At 34.0% G+C, this 21,099-nt stretch overlaps 1 protein-coding gene across 1 annotated transcript in view; it reads left to right on the top strand.

Annotated features, from left to right (window-relative positions):
* Nucleotides 1-21,099, top strand: part of LOC129219936 (cell adhesion molecule Dscam2-like) — a 77,650-nt gene that overhangs the window by 41,987 nt on the left and 14,564 nt on the right. Inside the window, exons 7-11 of the mRNA XM_054854252.1 lie at nt 5,529-5,660; nt 11,411-11,587; nt 12,987-13,057; nt 16,621-16,861; nt 17,947-18,045. Of these exons, the coding sequence (XP_054710227.1) occupies nt 5,529-5,660; nt 11,411-11,587; nt 12,987-13,057; nt 16,621-16,861; nt 17,947-18,045 (720 nt within the window). The remainder of the gene's footprint in view (nt 1-5,528; nt 5,661-11,410; nt 11,588-12,986; nt 13,058-16,620; nt 16,862-17,946; nt 18,046-21,099) is intronic.

Here is a 21,099-nt window from a genome sequence, read left to right as displayed (position 1 = left end):
ATCATACCCACTAAACGCATGGATGAAAAGAATATTGCTGGGGTCAAACTTAAAAGATTTAGTGGGGAAAAAAACAAATCACAAGTACTCCCTCTTCCAGGTTTTAAAAGGAACAAGTTGCTGAAAGGCTGTCCTAAAGCTGTCATCAGCACCAACAGATCTATATCCTCTAGCCCACTATAACAAACTTTTCAATTTATTTTGCCTTTGAAAGAGTAGTAAGTAAGTCGGCATCATCTTGAGTCTGCCTGACTTCAATCTCACACTCTTCGAAATATGTCTCAAGAAGTTGAATAAGACGATTCTTGTTGTTATAATTTGTCAGAAATCTTTCTTGAGGAATTTAGTTGACATGTTAGGTTCAACCATTACTTCAAGGGAAGAGATTGATTGCTCATTGATATAGCATTTTTGACAGGCAGTGTGAATTGTCACTTCTTTTAAGAACTTCAAAAAAACGCTGATGTTCTTCATTTTGCCGTTTTGCGCTGCATCTTTGAAGATTTTATATTCCCTTTTCCTTCACAATCTTTATTTCGCATTCACGCAAACTGATTTTGCAAATAATAATAATAATAATAATAATAATAATAATAATAAAACACCTTGGTCAGGCGTATTCAGTTCTAGGGAAAAAAATTGTAATACAGAACACACAAATGGATAAAACATATCTGGCTCAAACGCTGAAGTGACCAACATAAGTAGCTATTGAGTCGCTTCATCTCATTTGGAGAAAAAAAAGGGGGGATGGAATGGGGATGTTTTGTTTAAGTTAAAGGGAACGGAGGCATTTACCCTCAGTTGTGAAAGACAAATGATTTCCAAGGTCAGACTGCCGGCGTTTCTCCTTTTTTCCTCCGTTATCCGATGCGCTTTCACGCACTTCGCTGAGGGGGTTCAGAAAAAGTGTGACTTTCAAGAAGCTGTAACTCGCTTGCGTTTCATGCTACAAAAATGTTGTAATGACAAAAGTTGAAGAAAATTTAATCCCCTTTAACATTTGCATTGGAAGTTTTTTTGTAATTTTAACCATTTTTGAGATATTTTGAAAATATTACAAAAAGTCACAATTTTTGGGGGGTTTTCGGCCCCCAAAACTTCTCCCGAGGTCTTTCGTGTTGGATAACTTGGTTTTTTCATATTGGCACTAGTATACACAAATTAAAAAAATAAAATCTTTGACCCCATTTTTTGTAAGGCAAGCCCGTTTTTTTCTACCTATTGACTGGACTATTTGTATTTTTCAAAAAAAAAAAAAAAAAAAAGAAATTTTTTTTTGTAGTTATGTAACCAATGAAAATTCCAAAATGTTTTTTTTTTTTTTGTTACTTTTTTTTTTTTGACATAAAGGCCCAGCCCTCAAAATGCAGACATCAATGTTTGTAGTGTACCTACACCTACGTAATGACGTTTCTAGAGGACATCCAGTGTCTTTCCTCCCTTGACATTCGTCTATTCAATGGCGGACATTACGCAAGAGGACGTGTTCCACTGTTTTCCGCGCCCGCTTTTTGTCACGCCATCCTCGAAAACAAATCACCGACTTAATTGAACTGATTCTCTTTTTCCGTACGCGTAGACTTTCGTGAAAGAGCTCATATTATCGTGTCTTAGCTTGAAAAGAATCTGGGAATAAAGCTACTTTTTATTTAAAACTAGTGGTACCCGCTCGGCTTTGCCCGTAGTAGAAAACTAAACGGTCATTTGGTTCGTCTGTATATTTACAAATAATGCATGATGAATTTCTTGCCAATCGGCTATGTTCATTCGCTCTCCCATTCCACGTCATGATAATTTCGTAATTTACTCGTCCATCTTATGATAATTTTTCTCCGGAAAATGTTTTTAAAATTGAAATAGAAAAAGAACAAAACCGAATTTTTGAAAAATCGCTTCGAGGTGTACACCCTCATGCTACAAACTAACTTTGTTCCAAATTTCATGAAAATCGGTCGAACGGTCTATTCGCTATGCGCGTCACAGAGATCCAGACATCCAGACATCCTGACAGAGAGACTTTGAGCTTTATTATTTGTAAAGATTATTCATCTACAATTTGTGTGCTACCGTGAGAGTCAGAAATCCGGTAAATGTCGACAGTGGCAAGGCATAGGCGGCTGGTGCACCAAAAGTAGGAGGTCAAAAGAAGTTTAGGGTTAGAGAGCGTGATCCCTTAAGATGATTTTTCAAATTATTTTGTAAAATTGCGCTATATTACTGGCTTAAAGTTACTGTTCTTTAAATGTGGGATATGGCACCAAAAATCGGGACGGATAGCCACCTAAGACTTTCCAATTCCCTTTTAAAGTTCCATTCTTATGAAATAATAATAAAGCTGAATGTCCCTCTGTCTTTCAGGATCTTGTGACGCGCATAGCGCGTAGACCGTTCGACCGATTTTAATGAAATTTCGCACGAAGTTAGTTTGTAACGTAGGGGTGTTCACCTCGAAGCGATTTTTCGAAAATTCAGTGTGGTTTTTTTTCTATTCCAATTTTAAGCACAAAATTTTCATAAGATGGACTAGTAAATTACGAAATTATCATAACGTGGAACCGTAACATGGGCACAAGCCAATTGGCGAGAAAATTCACCATACATTATTTGTAAATATACAGGCGAACCAAAAGTCCTTTTAATTTTTCTATTACGGGCAAAGCCATGCGGGTACCACTATATGAAATAAGATGAGAAAAGATTATTTATTTGGGAATTTTTGGTTCTTACTTTCGTGAAATAAATCAATCCATCCTTCAAAAAATTATTTTCCAATCAATCGTTAATTTTTGACTCTGAAAGTGATGGAGCAAGGCCCTTTACTTTTGGAAGTGAGGGGGCAGTTGTCCCCCGTAAGAGCCACCTAATGGTGAATGTCAACATTTTCACATACCAAAGACATCAGCGAAAGACCGAGTATTGTTGGGGGGAGTCGACATTATCCAATTTCGGTCTTCACTGTAATATATGCAACACATGGTTAATATTTTCATGAAATTCTTTTCCGTGAAACATTTATGTTTCACTAGAAAGTCGCCTGTCAAGGTATGACGGGTGAAAATCGCTTATACTCTTCTGCATTTTAACGAAGCAATTGCCTATTTGGTGACATTTTGATAGTTGAAATTGTAACCCTAACTCCAGTAGATTAACTCTAAACTCCAGTAGATAGCGTTCATAGTTGACCACTTTTTCTTTTCTTCACTCTCCTAAAATGAATCTTACCAGTAAAACATTCACTATTAAATATACGAGGATACTCCAAGCGAACCACGATTTGGTGGACATTCTAACACATTCTTATTTCTTTAAACTGTTGCTACCCACTCAGAAGCACTATCAGTTCATTTGCACGTTTGGTCGCCTTGGAGTATTTTTAAACGGGAGTGTGGTTCTGCTCCGACGCATATAGTATTTGCTCCTTTTAAGAATTTGTTCTGAAGTCACGGGAGGAAAAATGTTGCAATTAGCCTTCAGATTATTTCTCCGTACGAAATGGATTAGACATTTAAGGTACAAAAAAATCAATCAAAAATCAACTCCAAAAGATTGGTGTCTCCTCAAACTTGGTGTAAAATTCAGTTTTTACAGCCAGAAATATTTTAAACGTCTCTGCAAGCGTATGTAACGCATTGCAAATCGAAAATCACAGCAAAGTTTTATCACTATTGACACCCTCCCCCTCCCTCCGCATGCACACACCAGTCGTATTTAAAAGATGCGGTAGATATGCATCATCTCTCTCTATCACTTTAATATCTTTTAAAAATTGTGAATTTTAGTTAAAAAAAGGTTCTAGTTTTACTTAATCATATAAATTACGATTTTTATCGAGAAGTAAAACCAAAAGTACGTTTCTTGTAAGTTTTTTTTTTGAAATGATAATTCAGAAATGTAAAAATCTTTTTTGGACACGGTATTATTAATGATATCTTGCAGTTCCCAAATTACAAGAAGATTTTGATAGAAATTACCTTTAAAACCTTCTCTGCACACGAAATAACGCTGCTAATTTGATCATTAATCGAGCAAACTTACATTTCATTCCAGAATATGGGTTTAAAGAAATACTTTTAAATGAAATTGAGTTTTTGAAATAGTACATAATTGTTAATATGTTTTAATGTATTACAATAAGTTTGATATAGGAAGACACTAGTGATGTTTGAAATAAAAGTTTTAACCTAGTTTAAAACCGTGTAAATCATGAGATTAAATTACATACTGAAAGAAAGAATTGGTTTTCTAAGTCCTCATTTGTTGGAAATATTCCTCAAGTCACCCAGTCAAAAGGAAGTAAAATGACTTTGCTTTGTAAGGAAATGTTTTCTTCGAAATGTCAAAAATCGTCTTTGGGAAGGGGGAGGAGGCTTGCATGTCATTTATTTACGCTTATGTATCATGTCCAGTTCGCTTATTTTTCTTTCTTTTTTTGGATAACAGTTCACCACGATTACTAGGATAAATTATTTTAATTGGTAACCACTATAACTTCCTCAAGTTCAACAAATTGAAAAATGGCTGTCTGAATACGAAATATGGGAGAGTTCGGAGAGGTATTTAGAAAATGCTTAAGGTACGTTGCAAAAGTGGGTGGAAGTTCGTTTCATAAACAAGCATACTAAGGCAGCTTAAATCTGAATAAATACCTTTGTGCTTGAAAAGTAAAAATAAGAAATTAGAACGTGTAATTTCACAAACATTGCAGATTACTGCATACACGTGCTTCGGGGTTACAAAGAACCCCCTATTCCATGCAAAATAAGTGAGCTTATATATGAAGAGATAAAAGTTTTTGTCGCATGTCTTTTCATCTGTAAGCTCACTTAAAATTATACTTAATTATTTCTTACTTTTACTAAGACAGCTTTTCTTAGTAAATATAAACATAACTGCCTAATTTTTGAGATTTTCTTTCTAGTAGTACTTTTAGAAATAATGTAAAGTTTACAGTGAATATGTTATAGTTACGCGAGTGTATATGCTATGAGAATTTATTCCTTAAGTTGCGCAGAAGATTTGAGACTTTGAAAACAAGGTTTTGAATCTGCCTTTAATTCTTGACAAATGTATAGTGAAAAGATATATTTTTAAAACGCTTTCAAACTATGTATCTGAATTTAAAAAAACATCAAAAAACCACATTTCTTGAAAAGTTTCAACAGCAAGTTTCAACAGCTCAAAATCCAGAAATCTATTTTTGCTGAGTTCATCTTTGACACTAAGATTTTAACTAGCAATTAAATTTTATTTGTTTCTGTTTTTGGCAACAGTTAGAAAGCTTGTCCCACCCACCCAAGACATAGCAAGTATAAAAAATAAATTTAAAAAAAAAAAAAACAGTAGAAATCAACAATCTTTCCGAGTTGGGAAACGTAACTGGGTTCTTCAGCATAATTTTTTTAATGCAATAAAAAAAAATCAGATTGTCAAAAACTCATAGTTTTATTGCTTCGTTTTGTTAAATAAGTTTTATTATTTTTCTCCAACTGAAAGTGAAACCTTACGTTTATATTTCTTATTTTAAGAGATTCCTGGACAACCAAAAGAATTAATGGTCAGTCAAATCTGGAGCCGTAGTATTCAGTTAACATGGACTTCGCCTTACCATGGAAACAGACCAATAACAGCATACATTATCCACTACTGGAGGACAGAAGGTAAAAAATCGATGGAATGTTATTTATATGAAATTAAATTTTATTAGTATGTAATATTTAATTCAGGATTTTCAAATGCTCGTAATACATTTTGCATAGAATTATTTTTGAAACTTAACGCCAATCATTTCAACAGCGGATATAAAATGCTTCTGCGTAAATAACAGTGCTTGATATTTTATATATTACGAGACTTTTTTAAAAATACCTTTTTAACTTATTCTTTACACTAATTCATCAGTACATAGTAAAAATCTTGTCAATATGTATCGTGTTATATCGAAACCAAGTTTCACAAAAACAAAGTAAAAACTTTCTAGATTTGTCAACCATTAACAGAATGCGTTAAACAAAAATGAAATTCCAGCTTTTTTGAAGATAACATTCGTGTTATATCAAAACTATGAAGTATTCAATTCAAGTTTCGTACCTTGTAATATCCAGACCGTGTTATACTAATCGTAAATTTGGTACCATGTAGTATCGAAACTGTTTAACTGCGAGGTTTTAAAAGTGCTCAGCTTATTAACTTTTAGTGGAAGCTCAACCAGGACGTGTGATAGTTCTTGAAAAACATATTTATCTTGTCAACATCAAGAAAAGCCAAAGTTAAAAGTAACTTGTCTATTATGGCTCTGATATATACAATGACATGTTAAACGAAATATTGAGAATATGCTCTTTACAATATTAAGTAGCTCATTATATATACTTTAAATGACTTCTGAAGCCAACATTCTAAGTCAAAGTATGAAACGTTAATCATATTGAGCTATGATATTCATGTCAAAAACAGTAAACCGAAGCTATCGGCAAAAACGGATAGACTCAGCTGAGCTGCCAAAAGAAAACAACCAAGTCTGACTTGGGTTGAAATTGAAAGGGAAGAGAATGAGGCAAAGAGGCGGGAGCTTATATGCTACTGGCAATTTGCATATTCTGCTGACGCGATCTTGTTGTAAGAAGGAAAGAAAAAATGAGAAAAAATCAATGTAAATTAAGGTTGCCAACACTTTTGGAAAATAATTTACCTTCTTTCGTAACAGAAACCGTGTTGTACAAGTACCGTGTTATACGAGAGACGCCTGTAAATAGTATTTTATTTACCTTGAAATTGATAGTTTCTTTCTTTCTTTCGGTGCTTAATTGCACAGGTTTATTTTGATGAGGACTACAAACTGAGTGCTTTGCCTCCCTTACGCATGATATATTTTATTACACATATAAACAACACATGAAAGAATTTACATCACAAAGAAGGGAAAGTACAACCGGAGCGAGGGTGGGAGTCGAACCCATCGCCTCAAGTGTGCCAATGTCAAGCAATCACTCAGATCGCTCGGCCATTTGAAATTGATACGTTTGAGTCTGATGTTTTAACTCAAATTTATGTTTCTAAATTCAAATATCAACAAGCACATTCAGAGAACCAAACAGACAGACACATACATCAAACTTATAACTTCCTTTCTTTTCCGCCAGGGTTAATAAATACTGTATTCTGTATTTTATTCGGAGAAGGTAATTCATTCGATTTATTAAAATGTAATATTTACACAAAAGCAGGCTAAAATTGTGGCTAAAGAAGTAATATGTTACTTCCTTATATCAGGAAAATTCAAGTAGGGTAACTATTTGAAAGTATATGATCTAAAACAGTGGTGCCAACCTACGAGCCGCGGGCCACATCCGGACGGCGACGATTATCCGTGTGGTCCGCTGTTTTGTTCCGTGTTACAAATAGAAAAGCACTGTTAGAAAAAATGTCAAACATTTAGAGCCAGATATTCAGAAACTGGTTTATTAAAAACAGATGCTTTTAATAAAATAAGCATCAAGTAATGATGACGGAAATCATTGGTTTTAATTTTATTTCCTTTTCTATATTTTTCAAGTTATTTAGAATATAAGGATTTTTTTTTTTTAAATTTCATTTGTGTTCTGGCCCGTGGAAATGATATTAATATGAGGTGTGGCCCTCGGGCAGGAAAAGGTTGTGAACCACTGAGCTAAAACAATTGATTACATGATGACATTATTTCGCGTGTGTTTCTATTAAATTTTGCTTAAGTCTCTTCATATAAGTGACGTCAAAACTCAAAATTAAGGTTATAAAATAAGATTAGGTAAGCATGAAGAGATGAACTTTGACTAAATGAGATTTTCATATGCATAAAACCAAGTGATAAGGAAGCTCATTTCAAATTCTTGGCTTAGAAAAGAGAGCTACATAGCAATTTCATCTCAGAGTTCTTTAATTGAAAATGGCCTATCTCAGCTGGCAGTTCATAAGTTGACTGAAATTTAACTTCAAAAGCGGAACCACTTAACTGCATCGCGCAGATCATCATTTTTTCGAATTAAGATCATGTTCTCACTTAGGGTTTTTTTTAAATAAAAATGTGGGTTATATTTTTCACTATTTGGCAAGTATGTTTTTTAATGCAGGCATCAAGATAAAAACAAAGGAGGAAAGTAAATAAATTTCTATAAAACTACGGCACGAGATCTGACTAAATTGTACAGGAAAATTTATAACAGGCTGGGTCGCAATTGAAATGCTTTGACGTTTTGGAGCAGTATGGCTTATCCCGAATTTTAAGAAGCTTCTTAATTTATCCTAACATCGCGATCTTCTACTTTGAATCATTAAATAGAGAGACAACAACGTATTCTTAATGAATACAAAAATGATGCCATTAAAATCTTTATTTGAAAATGCCTTAAGTGCAGGATGTTTCGCTTTAAATGGGACAAAAATTGTATAGTCGAACCTCCATATATCGAATTTCCACATATCGACATTTTCTATGTATCGAAACCCCAGCAAATTTCTATGTTCATTAAATAGAAAAATTGTTTCTATATATCGAAGAAATCTCTATATATCGAAATTTTTTTCGAGACATTCGTAGATTTTTTGTTTTCCATTTTTAACTGTTTGTCTCATGAAAACTGAAGGTTACGGGAGAAAATTATGTTCACTAAAGGTTGCTACGAAACTCTAAGGAATCTGGGGTTTAGGGGTGTGTAGATAGGTCGTTGTTTCGTTCTGGAGTTCTTAAATTCCCTCAAGTTTATTTAAAATCTTAGTTTTAAACAGTAGCACTGTAAAATCAGCTTCAAGTTATCCCTTTTGTCTGTTGATTATCATTCCTAGTCTTTTTAGCTTCAGTAAAAATCATTCAAGTTAGGTAGAATGATTTTTTACTTTTTTCTCGATTACATTGTCAAAACGAAAATCCCCCTTATGTTGCTGATCAAGCTGAATTGCCGAAGAATGAAGATGTATGAAAGCGCAAAAATGTAATTTATTTCTGTTAATTTTTTAATTATTAATTTTCATTTAATCCGATGCTAGTATAAATTAGAAATAGGATTTCATACACAAAAACTAGCTTTAATTTTAATGTTTTAGGAGATTTTTATGATAAAATAAAATAATTTCCATATATCGAAATTTCTATACATCGAATTTTTTTCCAGAAATTTGCTACTTCGATATATAGAGGTCCAACTGTATTTCAAATTCAGGAACTTATTTTGACATAACGATAAGTTCCGCAGTTATAATCATACAAGTTTTATGTAGCAGCAGATAAAATCTCTCGGTTATGAAATCGCCGCTGGGGGCGCCGAGAGAAAGTGGACTGTGTGTTGGAATGCACCAAAACACGGTCGTTTATCATGAAGAAATTTTCGCACTGCAAAGACACAACTTCTAGTGATAGGTGCAGTAGTGTCAGATTTATAGTCTATCCCAGGGGTACTGCATAGACACAACTTCTAGGATGGGTGCAGTAGTGTCAGATTTATAGCCTATCTTAGTGGTACTGCATAGACACAACTTCTAGTGATGGGTGTAGTGGGGTCAGATTTATAATCTATCCCCATTGGTGCGTGCAATATATCGACAACCCGCTTATCCCATCCAGAGACTGCAGTTTCGTTCCTGCTATTGACTCATTAATTTGGAATAGGGAGTAGCCGATTTGGAGGCAGATGTCTTCTCCTTGAAGCTGAGAGTGCCAACAAAAGTTTACTTGATCTACAAGTTTGTTGGCAAATCTCAGCTTCAATGAGACGACATCTGCCTCCAGCCAGGTTACTCCTTTTTTTTTCAGACTGAGAAGTCCAAAACAAAGACGAAACTGCAGTCTCTGGAAGGGATAACCGCATAACCGAGCTGTCTTTATATTTCATGTAGTTCTGCCTTAGCCCTGTGTTAAGGCGTGGTAACTCGCTGCTTAATAGCCTTGTGGTGCCCAATCTACAATTCATGGGTCATGTATGGACCGCGAAGCTAGTCCATGCTGCCCTTCCAAAATAACGGATCATCTTCAATCCGTAGAAAGAATGATTATTACAAATTTGAAGCTAAATGTTCGGAAACTAGTTTCAAAATAATACATAGAAACTTCATGTCAATAAAATAAGCTTTTAGATAACAAAAGATCCTGTTTTGTAATTTTCTCTCCTTTTCAGCCTTTTGCCATACTATCCATCTGATAAAATCATTAATTTTATATGTACTCTGTCCTACGATAATCATCTCAGTATAAAATACGACCCTCGGGTAAAAACAAAACAAAACTTGAGCACCACTGGTTTACCCCATCGCTAAATTGGTCTTGCAGTAGGCCAGGCATTTCAAAAGGGGGTTGTACGTACCAGGGGAAGGCGTCAAAGTGCATATACTCAATGCATATTGTGTTGAAAAACAACAAAATCCATACTGACAGTTATGAAAATTCATTGATATCCCGAAGTCGGGGGGGGGGGGGGGGCAATTGCCTCTCCTTACCTCCCTAAATAAAAGGATCTGTCTTGCACAGTCAAACAACATGCCATAATTATAGTTTCGCTATGAGCTTGATTTACTGAAATAAAATAATTACAACTTTCATATGTGTCAAAGTTATTTTTTTTATCCGAGTTATTTATTTTTCTTTAATTTATGTTACTATACATGTATTGAAATGGAAAATTTATTATCACCATAAGAAAGAGTTGCTAATGTGTTTCTGCTATTTTTCTGTGCGAAGGATTAAGATTCAGTCGTTGTAAAGGGTTCTCAACCTTTTACAACGACTTTATTTGTATCATTAACAAAGTGTACCCCCCCCCCCCCAAAAAAAAAAGTTTTTTTTTTTAAATGTGCCATATTAGTTAAAGTTTATTTGTTAAACCGTTAAAATTTAATTACTGCTTAGCTATCTCAGAATCGTGGTGGGTGATGAGGAAAAAGATGTTCATGTTTGGATTCAAGGAGTCATGTTACATAAGAACCAGTAAGAGTGGTGTAAGAAATATTTAAAAGTTTTTTTTTTTCTTACTAGTGGAAACACTGCTTTCGTTTTTGTTTACGTAGTTCATCCAAGTTTCTCTCCAGTTTGGTCATGTCTGATTATTGTAAATGCATTACCGTCTTCAAACTAAAAATATCAAAGCAAAATGTTTCGCAATATTGTGTTTATATACTTATATCGGTAATAACTGTTTGAGCTGTCTTGAATGTTAATCATGCCAAAAAACATGTGCAGATGAATTTTTAAATCACTTGGATTTTCCACTACTTCCCTGATTGTTTTTATTTTATTTTTTGAAAAACCGTCAAGCGGGTTCAGCTTTCTCTTGGATAGTAGATCTAAATGCACTTTTGCAATCCTAAAATGCTACCTATGTAATGCTAATGCTAAAATAACATTTCAGATAAGGGAGCAACTGATGAATGTGTATTTGTATTTCAGGAAAATCTGCCCCTCCTCCAGAGAAACCTGATGTACTTCGCATCCCATCCTTGCAAACAATTGCAGTTGTGCCTGGCTTACTGCCTAACAGCTTTTATAGACTAATGGTTATGGCAGAGAACGATGTAGGAGTAGGGATAGCATCTGATATCGTCTCAGCAACCACCAGGGATGAAGGTTAGTTGATTTCCGAAAAGAATACATTTTAATTAAACAAAATATTTTCTCTACTTCTCCCGTTTTTTAAGATTATTTACTTAGATATAAAATGTAATAACATATCTCTGATGCATTTTATCGCAAAATGAGCATTAAGAATTGAAAATCAGTTCTTTCTGGAAGTGCAATGCCATATAAATAGTAATTAAACTCCAAAAAATAAAGTCAATATTTTTATGGAAAGGTCTTCTAATGCTTAAAAAAAGTTAGACAAATTTGCGCTTGTAATTTCGATCTTGGTGCAAGTTATTGGTTTTATGTTCGAGACGTGTATGAATTTTTGAAGCAGAAAAATAAAAATTTCGTTTATAATATCAATTTGAGTATCGAAGTACTACTAAGCGCTTTTTGGTTATTGTAGCTTTTATTGTTTCAGACTTTGCGCATTACTGCAATTTGTTGGTGTGAGCATCAAATCAAAAGAGATGTAGGAATAAACTTTCACACGTGCAATTTTATTTTATAAACCAATACTCTTTATTTTTATTCATACACCGGTGCTTAATATTGCAGTAACAAATACAAAATATATAACTGCTACAGAAATATTATGTGTTTTGCAAGGAAGGATATGTTTTGCAAGGTACAGTGAATTTTTGCGGTGGAAAAGATTATGTAACATAGCAACATGGAAAGGAGGTGAGTTTTAAGTCAAGATTCAGTTTACATAAAATACAGTCAAATCATGATGTATTATTTCTCCGGAAAATCTCTATGTAATTTAGTTTGACCACCATTCACCAATAAACTAGTACAAAGATTGCTGTCATGAAAATATGCGATCCTCACAATGAGGTGTCATAGTGCTGCTGAGGGTGTCAAAAAATATGTGCGACAATAAATCTCACACTCTTCTAAAAATGTTTCTATCGAAGTCAGGTGGGCATTGGGTAGAGAATGATATCTTGAAATGGTAGAAAAACTCAACCATGTCCTCTAAAAGATTGGGTAAGAAGTAAAATATGATAATATTTTACTTAATAAATATTTTAATTAATAAGATTCATAAACTAACAATATATTTTTAGAAAAGGTAGGAACTGTAAAACATGTAAAACCAGTGGAAAACAATCTTTCCAAATTATAAAGTGAGGCTCTGGTAACTTGATACTTGACCTTGGATGAGCTCATTAACGTTTAAGTTGAAAGAAGGGAAATTCTTAGCACAACGTCAACAATCGCCACCGATCGGTACTGCAAACCACTTTTCCACATCCCTATTTCAAGAAATATAATTGTTAAGGCTCAGTGGAGCGGAAGTAAACTTACCAGAGTCGGGTTATAAGCAAATTTAAAAGGAAAAAAGTGCTTATGAGAAGTTATTCTGTGACTAAAAATTTTTCACTTCATGTTCTAGAGCCAGACTGGGCACCAGCAGAAGTTTCTGTTCTTGACAAGCATTCAACTTCATGCAAGCTCAAATGGAGGGTAAGTTTATGAAAGACATTTTCAACTTTGTACTTATGTGATACATGAGGCCAAAATTTACAATAACGAGGTTCTCAATTCGGTTCAGTTAAATATATCAAACCATGCCAACAAAGAAACGTTTGGAGGTACAGTGGTGGTTCATAGAATGAAGTTTGAATTTAAACATTCTTGTCATATGGACAAAATTATAAGGACAATTAGATTTTTGTGTTCTGAAAAGCAAAATTTGTTTTTTTATTGTTCTGCACACTGCACTACATAACGATATAAATGCCCAGTAAGCGATTGGGCAGGTTATATTTTATTTTTACAGTCATACCGTTAGGTACTAAAATTGAAGCATTTGAGAAAGGGAAAGTGTTTCCTTGAAAAACTTTAAGACTTACTGTTCGTCAAATAGCAACAAATCTGAATAGATAGAGATCCGTCATTTACAGCTTCCTCAAAAATCACGGCAAAAATGGAAAACAAAGACGAACTGGTACGAAATATTCTGTTTCTGTACGTGTGAAACACATGATTATAAGACGAGTTTGCTAAAAAAAACAATCATCAATAGATATTAGATGGGAATTCAAGTTACGATACAGTTCTCGAACTGTTCAACATGTTTTAGAAAAAAAGAAAACGTTTCATGATGTGAAACTAATGTCACGACCGACTTTTAAAAAAAGGTTCATAAGAGACCAAGAGTTGAGCATGCCAAAAATGAGTCGTTATGGATAAAAAGTGGGATAATGTAATTTTTCCTGATGAGAAAAGGTTTAATTAGGATGGACTAGATGGTTTTTGCTACTTCTAGTACGATCTCTGAAGAAAAAAAAACCCAAAGCGTACGTTTGGAGACGGCTCAATAAGGGTCTGAAGAAGTTTCGCAACGGACGGAAACTATACCAATATTTTTTTGTGCAGGGCAGATTGAATTCTGAGAGCAATGTTGAAGTATTGAGAAGTATTTTTTTAACCAAAGACACCGTTAATTACGAGTTTAACCAATTTGTTCCAGCAAGGTAATGACTATTGACACGTTTCCTAAACCTCGAAATCATTGCTTGGTGCTTTTTTCGTGGAATAAGTGTACTGGTCAGACAAAAGGCTCGAACTAAGTTTAATGGAAGCTTCATGGGGCAATCTAGCCTCCGAAATATGAAAAAATGGTATTCAATATCGAAAGAAGCAAGAACTCATTTTCCCCATCGAAAAAGCTAGGTTAAAAATTGCCAAGAACGTTTTTCAACTTTCATGACATCAACACCGATAAAAGTGATTAAAGAAAAAGGGAGTAATTATTGATTATTGGGGTTTTTTTCAATGCAAAACGCTCATTGTCTTTATAATTTTGTCCAGTTTTAACAATGACATTTTTTTTTCATTAATCACGTAAAAACATTCCACAATGATTTCTAGCTTATAAAGGAATTTCGTACTTAAATTTCACTGAATAATTTTGATATATATATATATATATATATATATATATATATATATATATTTGTGAAATTTCCTTGATGTCCTTATAATTCTGACAACCACTGTATTACTGAAGTTAAAATTCTTGTTAGTATTTGTTTACTTGACCATAGCTAAGTATAACTCAAGCTTTGGCGGCTCAACTTAACTAACGAATCAGCTAAAGCTTAAGTTTCAAGTTGATTCGTTATCTCTGAAATGATTATTAACGTGAAGCAGTCACAAAGGGTAAGTAAGTAATTATGTATTATATTAAAATAATGGTAGCACACGACTGACCTCAAGCGCTAAAAACAACAGAAAGAAGTGCAGGAAATATTGTTCCCTTTGTAAGTATTTGAAGGTCTTGCCAAAGGGAAACAATAAAAGGAATGTCGAACCTACATTCCGTGTTCAATAAATACGACGAATTCGCTGCATGAATTAAACATTTCGATCGCACTAAAAGACCTAATGCTTGGTCACCAGACCTAAACAAAGCCCACGCTTTGTTTACGACGAAGTAAATGCTTTGGGAAGTAGCTTTATGTTTTAGTAGAAGATTTAAGGGAATTTTAAAAACAAAGGTAATGAACGGGGCGATATATTTTCCTAGAATACAGGCAACTGTGCAGTTATATTTTCCTCAAAGAGACGCCGATTTGGACAGTTTGGCATTGAGATGCTTTGATGTCCTTCCCTATTAACTCATGATGCATTAAATTTTCATTACTAATTGTAGAAAATAGTTGGGAAAATATAAAGATATCGATTAATTTAACGATTAAAGTAAAAGAGCGATTCTCTATGCTGGTTATTATTAAAAAAAAACATTTTGATTAAAAATTAAATTTTGAAAAAGCATCTAGAAAACATTTCCCCTTCCTTTTAACATAATTTATTCATTGCTTTCCTATAATTACTTTGGATTCATACAATTGATAATATGTATGGATATACTTCGAATGCTTTGCTTCGATTATCTTCTTGTCACTTAAAAATGAACTGTTTAATGTCAAAACAAGCTCAATACATTTTGTGAAAATTTACAAGAGAAACAAAAAACATTTCAAGCTCTACCTACTTCATTTTTCGTAGTCATAGCACAAAAAAATTTGAAACATTTGCGACCAAAACTCAAAGAGATATTGAAGTTCAAAATTTTAGGAGTCCGTGCAAGCGACGAGATTTGAACTTTCAGAAGAATATCAGGTTATTGGAGTAAAAAAAAATTATATTTTTCATTTCTAATGAAAATTAAAGGCAAATGTTATGCTACAATACGTAAAAACAACCACAATAGCTCGTACAGTTTTAAAAAACACATACATATAATTTTTAACCTTTCATAGCAGGTGTAATTCCCCCCAAAAGCTGTTATTGACTGAAAGTGTAAAGTAGTGTGTCAAACTTTTTGTGTTGGAATTATTTTTCAATAGAAATTATTTCCCTAATCTTAAGTTACGGGACTTCGTGTCCGTATAAAAAGTTACATTTTGTATTTTTTAAACTAACTTTCTTTTTCGCTTCAAGCTTTCAATGTCTTAACTCTGCACCTTATTTTGATAATTTTTACAATTGAAAGTGTATGCATCTACTACTTACGGTTGCGCAACTTGAAATCTTGCTGTCTGAACGGGGGCACGCTGTTTGTAGAAAGACAGAGAGATAATTGGATGCCTCACTTGCCAAATCAATTAACTCTATAAAACAAAAAATCGAGAAAAGTGATGAAGAAGATAGCGTTATCCATAGGAGTGAACAGGCCCTCGTGTTACGTTTTCTGCCACCACTTGGTCAGAAATGTATTGAACCAAAACTTTAATATAAATTCACATGCTAAGCATTGATAAAGCACTATTAAAGCAGGATTTTTTTTAAAGTGGAGTCAATGGATTTGGCAATTGAGACATCCAATTGTTCTTCATTATTTTCGTATATTTCTCTCCTCCAACATGAATTTCCCTCCTATAGAAAATTCAAACGAATATTTTCCTTGAAAGATACCACATCTAGGTAAAAATTTGCTTTTTTCAATCATGTCTTGGAATAGTATTTGACATTTCTGACAACCTTTCTTTTTCAATCAATTAATCTTCCTTTTTCCCCAGTGTCCTCAAAGGAGCGAATGGACAACTCCTCTAAATGGCTATTACATAGGTTATAAGCGCATGAGTCAAAAGAGTGCTTACACGTATCGTACACTGAAAGAAAATGTCTGTAAGAACCACCAGGAATATGTTCTCCATGGACTTGAAAAAGATTCCAGTTACTTGGTAATCGTCAAAGCCTATAACCATGTGGGCACGGGCCCGCCCTCGGAGCAAGTCGTGGTCCGTACTGCTGATGGAGGTGAGAAACAGAAATAAAGTTATTGCTTTGACGTACAGTAGACCCTCGTTTATCCGGACTATCCAGGAAAAAAAAAACAATTCGGATAACTGAAATTCCGGACAATCCAAGTAAAATTAGCAGAACAAATCCTTAACTAACCTTTAATAACAATACAAAACAATGCTGTGTATCAAAGTAACATAGGATTGTTTCGCACAATCCATACTTTTTCATTTATATTTCTCAATCAAACATTCTATCATTTGTACTGTCTGACCATCGATTACATGGAAAGGCTAATATCCGGTTTGTAGGCGGAAATGGACGTATCTATTATTTTATAGGGATGTTAGTTGGTTTGTTTCAGATGTGCACTTTTGCCTCTCAATTATTTAGTCTTAGTTTTGTAAAAATGAAAATTTGCTCACAGCAACATTTTTTTAAATCTGAAGTATATTCGATCTATATTCTCACGGTAAAAATTAATTGATTTGTTTATTCACAACAAAGTTTTGAGCTTACCATTTTGCTTTTACGTTCCTGAACGAAATGAAAATATTTTCTTTTCTTTTTGTTGTTTCCATGGTAACTATTTTTGTTTCCCCTTATTTTATTTTTGAGAATGTTATAAATGAATAAGGCACTAGTGACATTATAAAACGTTCGTCAAACAAGAGTACATCAAAATCTCACCGTTATTTTCCCTTCTCCCCTGCTAGATTCATTCAGATGGAATCAGCTTTACTTGGTAGATTGCCAAATTGCATACATTCCGTGGTAAAACAGTAGTTCAGTTGCAGTGGTGACGGACTGACGCTCAAAACAATGCCATGGTGCTTGATATAGATTGCGATAATTTATTGGGTTATCTCTCCAGAAATTGCACATTTCATCAAAATAAAAGCAAACGTTTGGCGCACTAATAGTTCAGCTATCATAACAAGTTCGTGTGAACATAAAACTTTTGAAAACAACAAATTTGATCCGGATAAACCGGAGATCTGGATAAACGGGGGCCGGATAAACGAGGTTTTACTGTATGCTGAAATCATTTGATTCTGAAGTGGTGTCCTCAAGAGCTAACTCTCTAAAATCTTTCTTAGCTCCGCCACGAACACCCCATGTGAAAGTTGTTCAAACGGGAGGAGTAACTTGTCATTTGAAGATATGGCCTCGAGAAAATAGCAGAAGTCTTCCCACAGGTATATCTTACTTTTTTCATTGTCAAGTCTTTATTCATTGAAAAAAAAAATAATTTGAATTTTTGGTATCTTGAATTCAAATTATGTTTTTCACAATTACGAGCGTGTGTGTGTATGTATGCATGTGTGCGTGTTGTGTATGCAATGCTGTGTGTGTACGCGCGTGTGCGTGTAGGCGTTCGTGTGTGTATGCACGTAGGCATATGTGTTTGTGTCTGTGTGCAGGCATGAGTGTGTGTATGTGTATGTGTGTGTGTGTGTGTAGGAGTGTGTGTGTGTGTAGGAGTGTGTGTTTGTGTCTGTTCGCAGGCATGAGTGTGTGTATGTGTGTGTAGGATATGGACGCAACCTGGAGACGGTAAGAGGAGCAGCATCGTGAAGATGCTGGCAGAGGGTGCTGGCGGGAAAATAAAAGGATAGGAATTCAAAACAGTCAAATGAGAACAATAAGCAATCGTGATTGCTCAAAAAAAAAAAAAATCCCTTGAGGTACGGAGCACGAAACTGCTGATTTGAGTCTTGCTGAGATCAGGTGGATTCTGTTGAAGCAACTGTGTCAGTCGGCTGAAGAAAAAAAAGCTCTGCTAGTGGATTCGAGCAAAGCCACTATGTCTATAAAGCGTTAGAAACGCAAATAATAGGAGTGACAACGTTGCACAAGGCTATTCGGAACTCCAGCGCTCGAATACGCTACCTTGCGGTGATTTATAAAACTGCAAATGCAACTGAAACTTTGCCACGTTGCGTTCCATGTGTGTCTGTTGACGTAAACACAGGCAGTTTGTTCTGAGTATTTATTAACGCAATCGATGTGTCTTAGTTTGCTTTCAGCTACAGAAATTAATTCGTCCCTTAGTAGTATTCTCGAGCTCCTCAAAATAATGTTAGTTTTCATTATTTCCTTAATAATAGGTGAAAGCGAAAATTCTGGATTAACAAACTTGGATAACGTTCTACAAGGTAAAAAATTTTATTGTTTTGTATGAATTTGTAAGAATATGGGAGTTTTTTTAATCTTAAATTAATTAAACTTACCATATTTTACAGCAGCATTTAGTTGGAATGGACAGTATGCAAAATATTTTCTTGAATATATTATCGTAGAACAAAATGAATAACCGAGAAAGAATTTACTTTATTCCTTTTATTCTCAGCTGAAAGGTATCGCCAAATTTGTTTAGGGTTATAATTTTGGCATTGTGCGAGCAAAGTAGCCTTGGCGAGATTTCGCGTTTTTAGTTAAACCATTTTTAATTTTTATCATGAGTGGAATAAAATGGTAGTAAGATTACAGAATTCGATAAGTAAAAAGAAATAATTGTCAATCAACTGAAAAGAAAACTACCACCATATATCCGTGAGAATTTTGTTGATGATTTGCATAACATGACACAATTAAATCGTAACTCAGAAATTAGAAAAATCGAAACAGAAAATTTTTAAATTAACCGATTCGGGAATTCAAGAGAAATAACTCAGCTACAAATGGAAAACAAGCGCTAGCCAAAGCAAAGCAAAGAAGTATCATCTTCTTTTGGTAATAATTTGTAATGTCATATTAAATTTTCTAGCATTAATTGTTATTCTTGTCAGGCCACAATTATTATTTAGTTTTATCAAGAATTGATAAATATCGAATTCAACATCGTGAAAATGGCTGCTTAGAACTACGAACTACGTACTTTGCATTAATGTTTGACGTTTAGTAATGCTTTTTGAATTCTCATTTCTTTCTACGTGGGTCAGAATATCAACAAGACTTTGAAAATTAATTTAAAAAGAATAAAGCGAAACAATCATACGTACGAACAAAAATCACAACACTTTTAGCATTTTCTTCGTTACCATGTGCGTTTGTTTTAGTTTTCAATTCCGCCATTAGACAGTGACTTCAGTGCCCCCTATAGTTCGTTGGAGTTGCGAATAAAAACTCAAAGCTGGAAGAATTGCTTTTATCTATTAAAATTACAAAACTAGTACAGTGGCCGCCGCTGTAATGAATCACGTTTGATCTAAACAGTTTTGATTCCTTAAAGCGGCTGATTCAATAAAGCGGCTAATTCAATAAAACTGATTTTGTTCTGTTTTTGACGATTTGATTCATTAACGTGGTTGATTCAACTAACCACTGATTCAACTCATGGCTGTAATCAGACTTTTGTTTCGGAGGGGGTTTTACCAAACACATTCTTTGAAACATTTATATGATCTATCAAATTTGGTTTCATGTGTATTCTATTGATTTTTATGACAATAGATTAGCTAAAGGGAGGGAGGGGATACTCTTACAAAGCGCCTTATTGTTACATAGTAAATGAGTTTCTCAAAAGCTACCATAAACACACGATGAGTTTGTACAATTTTTCAGTCATACTAATTTCATTTCGCAAATAAACTTGAAATAATAATATTAACAACAATATTATTGTTGTCACCAAAATCTGAATAAATAAACAAAATAAATAATGGAAAGCATTTCTTTGGATGAAAAATTTCGGAGGAGGTTTGAACACTATAAACCACCCCCTTGCATACGGTCCTGATTCAATTAACTGGCGTCCACTGTATCTTGAGAATAAATAATTTTTAATGTGATAAGGTTTTTTTTTTTTTTTTTTTTTTTTTTTTTTTTTGTGTGTGAATTTTGAAGTGATTATAATAGATCAGATGTTAATTCGGTGAGATATCAATTCAGAATTGCAATATGATGCCCATTAGCCTATTGCCGTGCAAAATATGTGACTAAAAAAACTAAATCCTATGGAACTACAGCCTGTGAGGCTAATGCCTACTGTGCCCAGTTCCGTTTTCCTGACCATGGGCTCTGGGATGCAAGGCAGATGTTCCGGTTAGGTGATCAGCCTAGCGCGGAACCCCCAGTGTTTGGTTCCCAAGCACACTTGGCAAATATGTAACTATACACACATTTTTATGTAAAATACTTACACAACTTTAACAAATTGATTTAAATGCTGCATAAAAAGGATAATGTTGTAATAATTACCATACAATTCCAAAAAATAAAAGGAATGTCAAAATAAAAAATATAAACTT

This window comes from Uloborus diversus, chromosome 4 (genome assembly GCF_026930045.1).
Source record: "Uloborus diversus isolate 005 chromosome 4, Udiv.v.3.1, whole genome shotgun sequence".
In the NCBI taxonomy this organism is placed as follows: domain Eukaryota; kingdom Metazoa; phylum Arthropoda; class Arachnida; order Araneae; family Uloboridae; genus Uloborus; species Uloborus diversus.
This window is presented reverse-complemented; position numbering and strand designations above follow the sequence as displayed.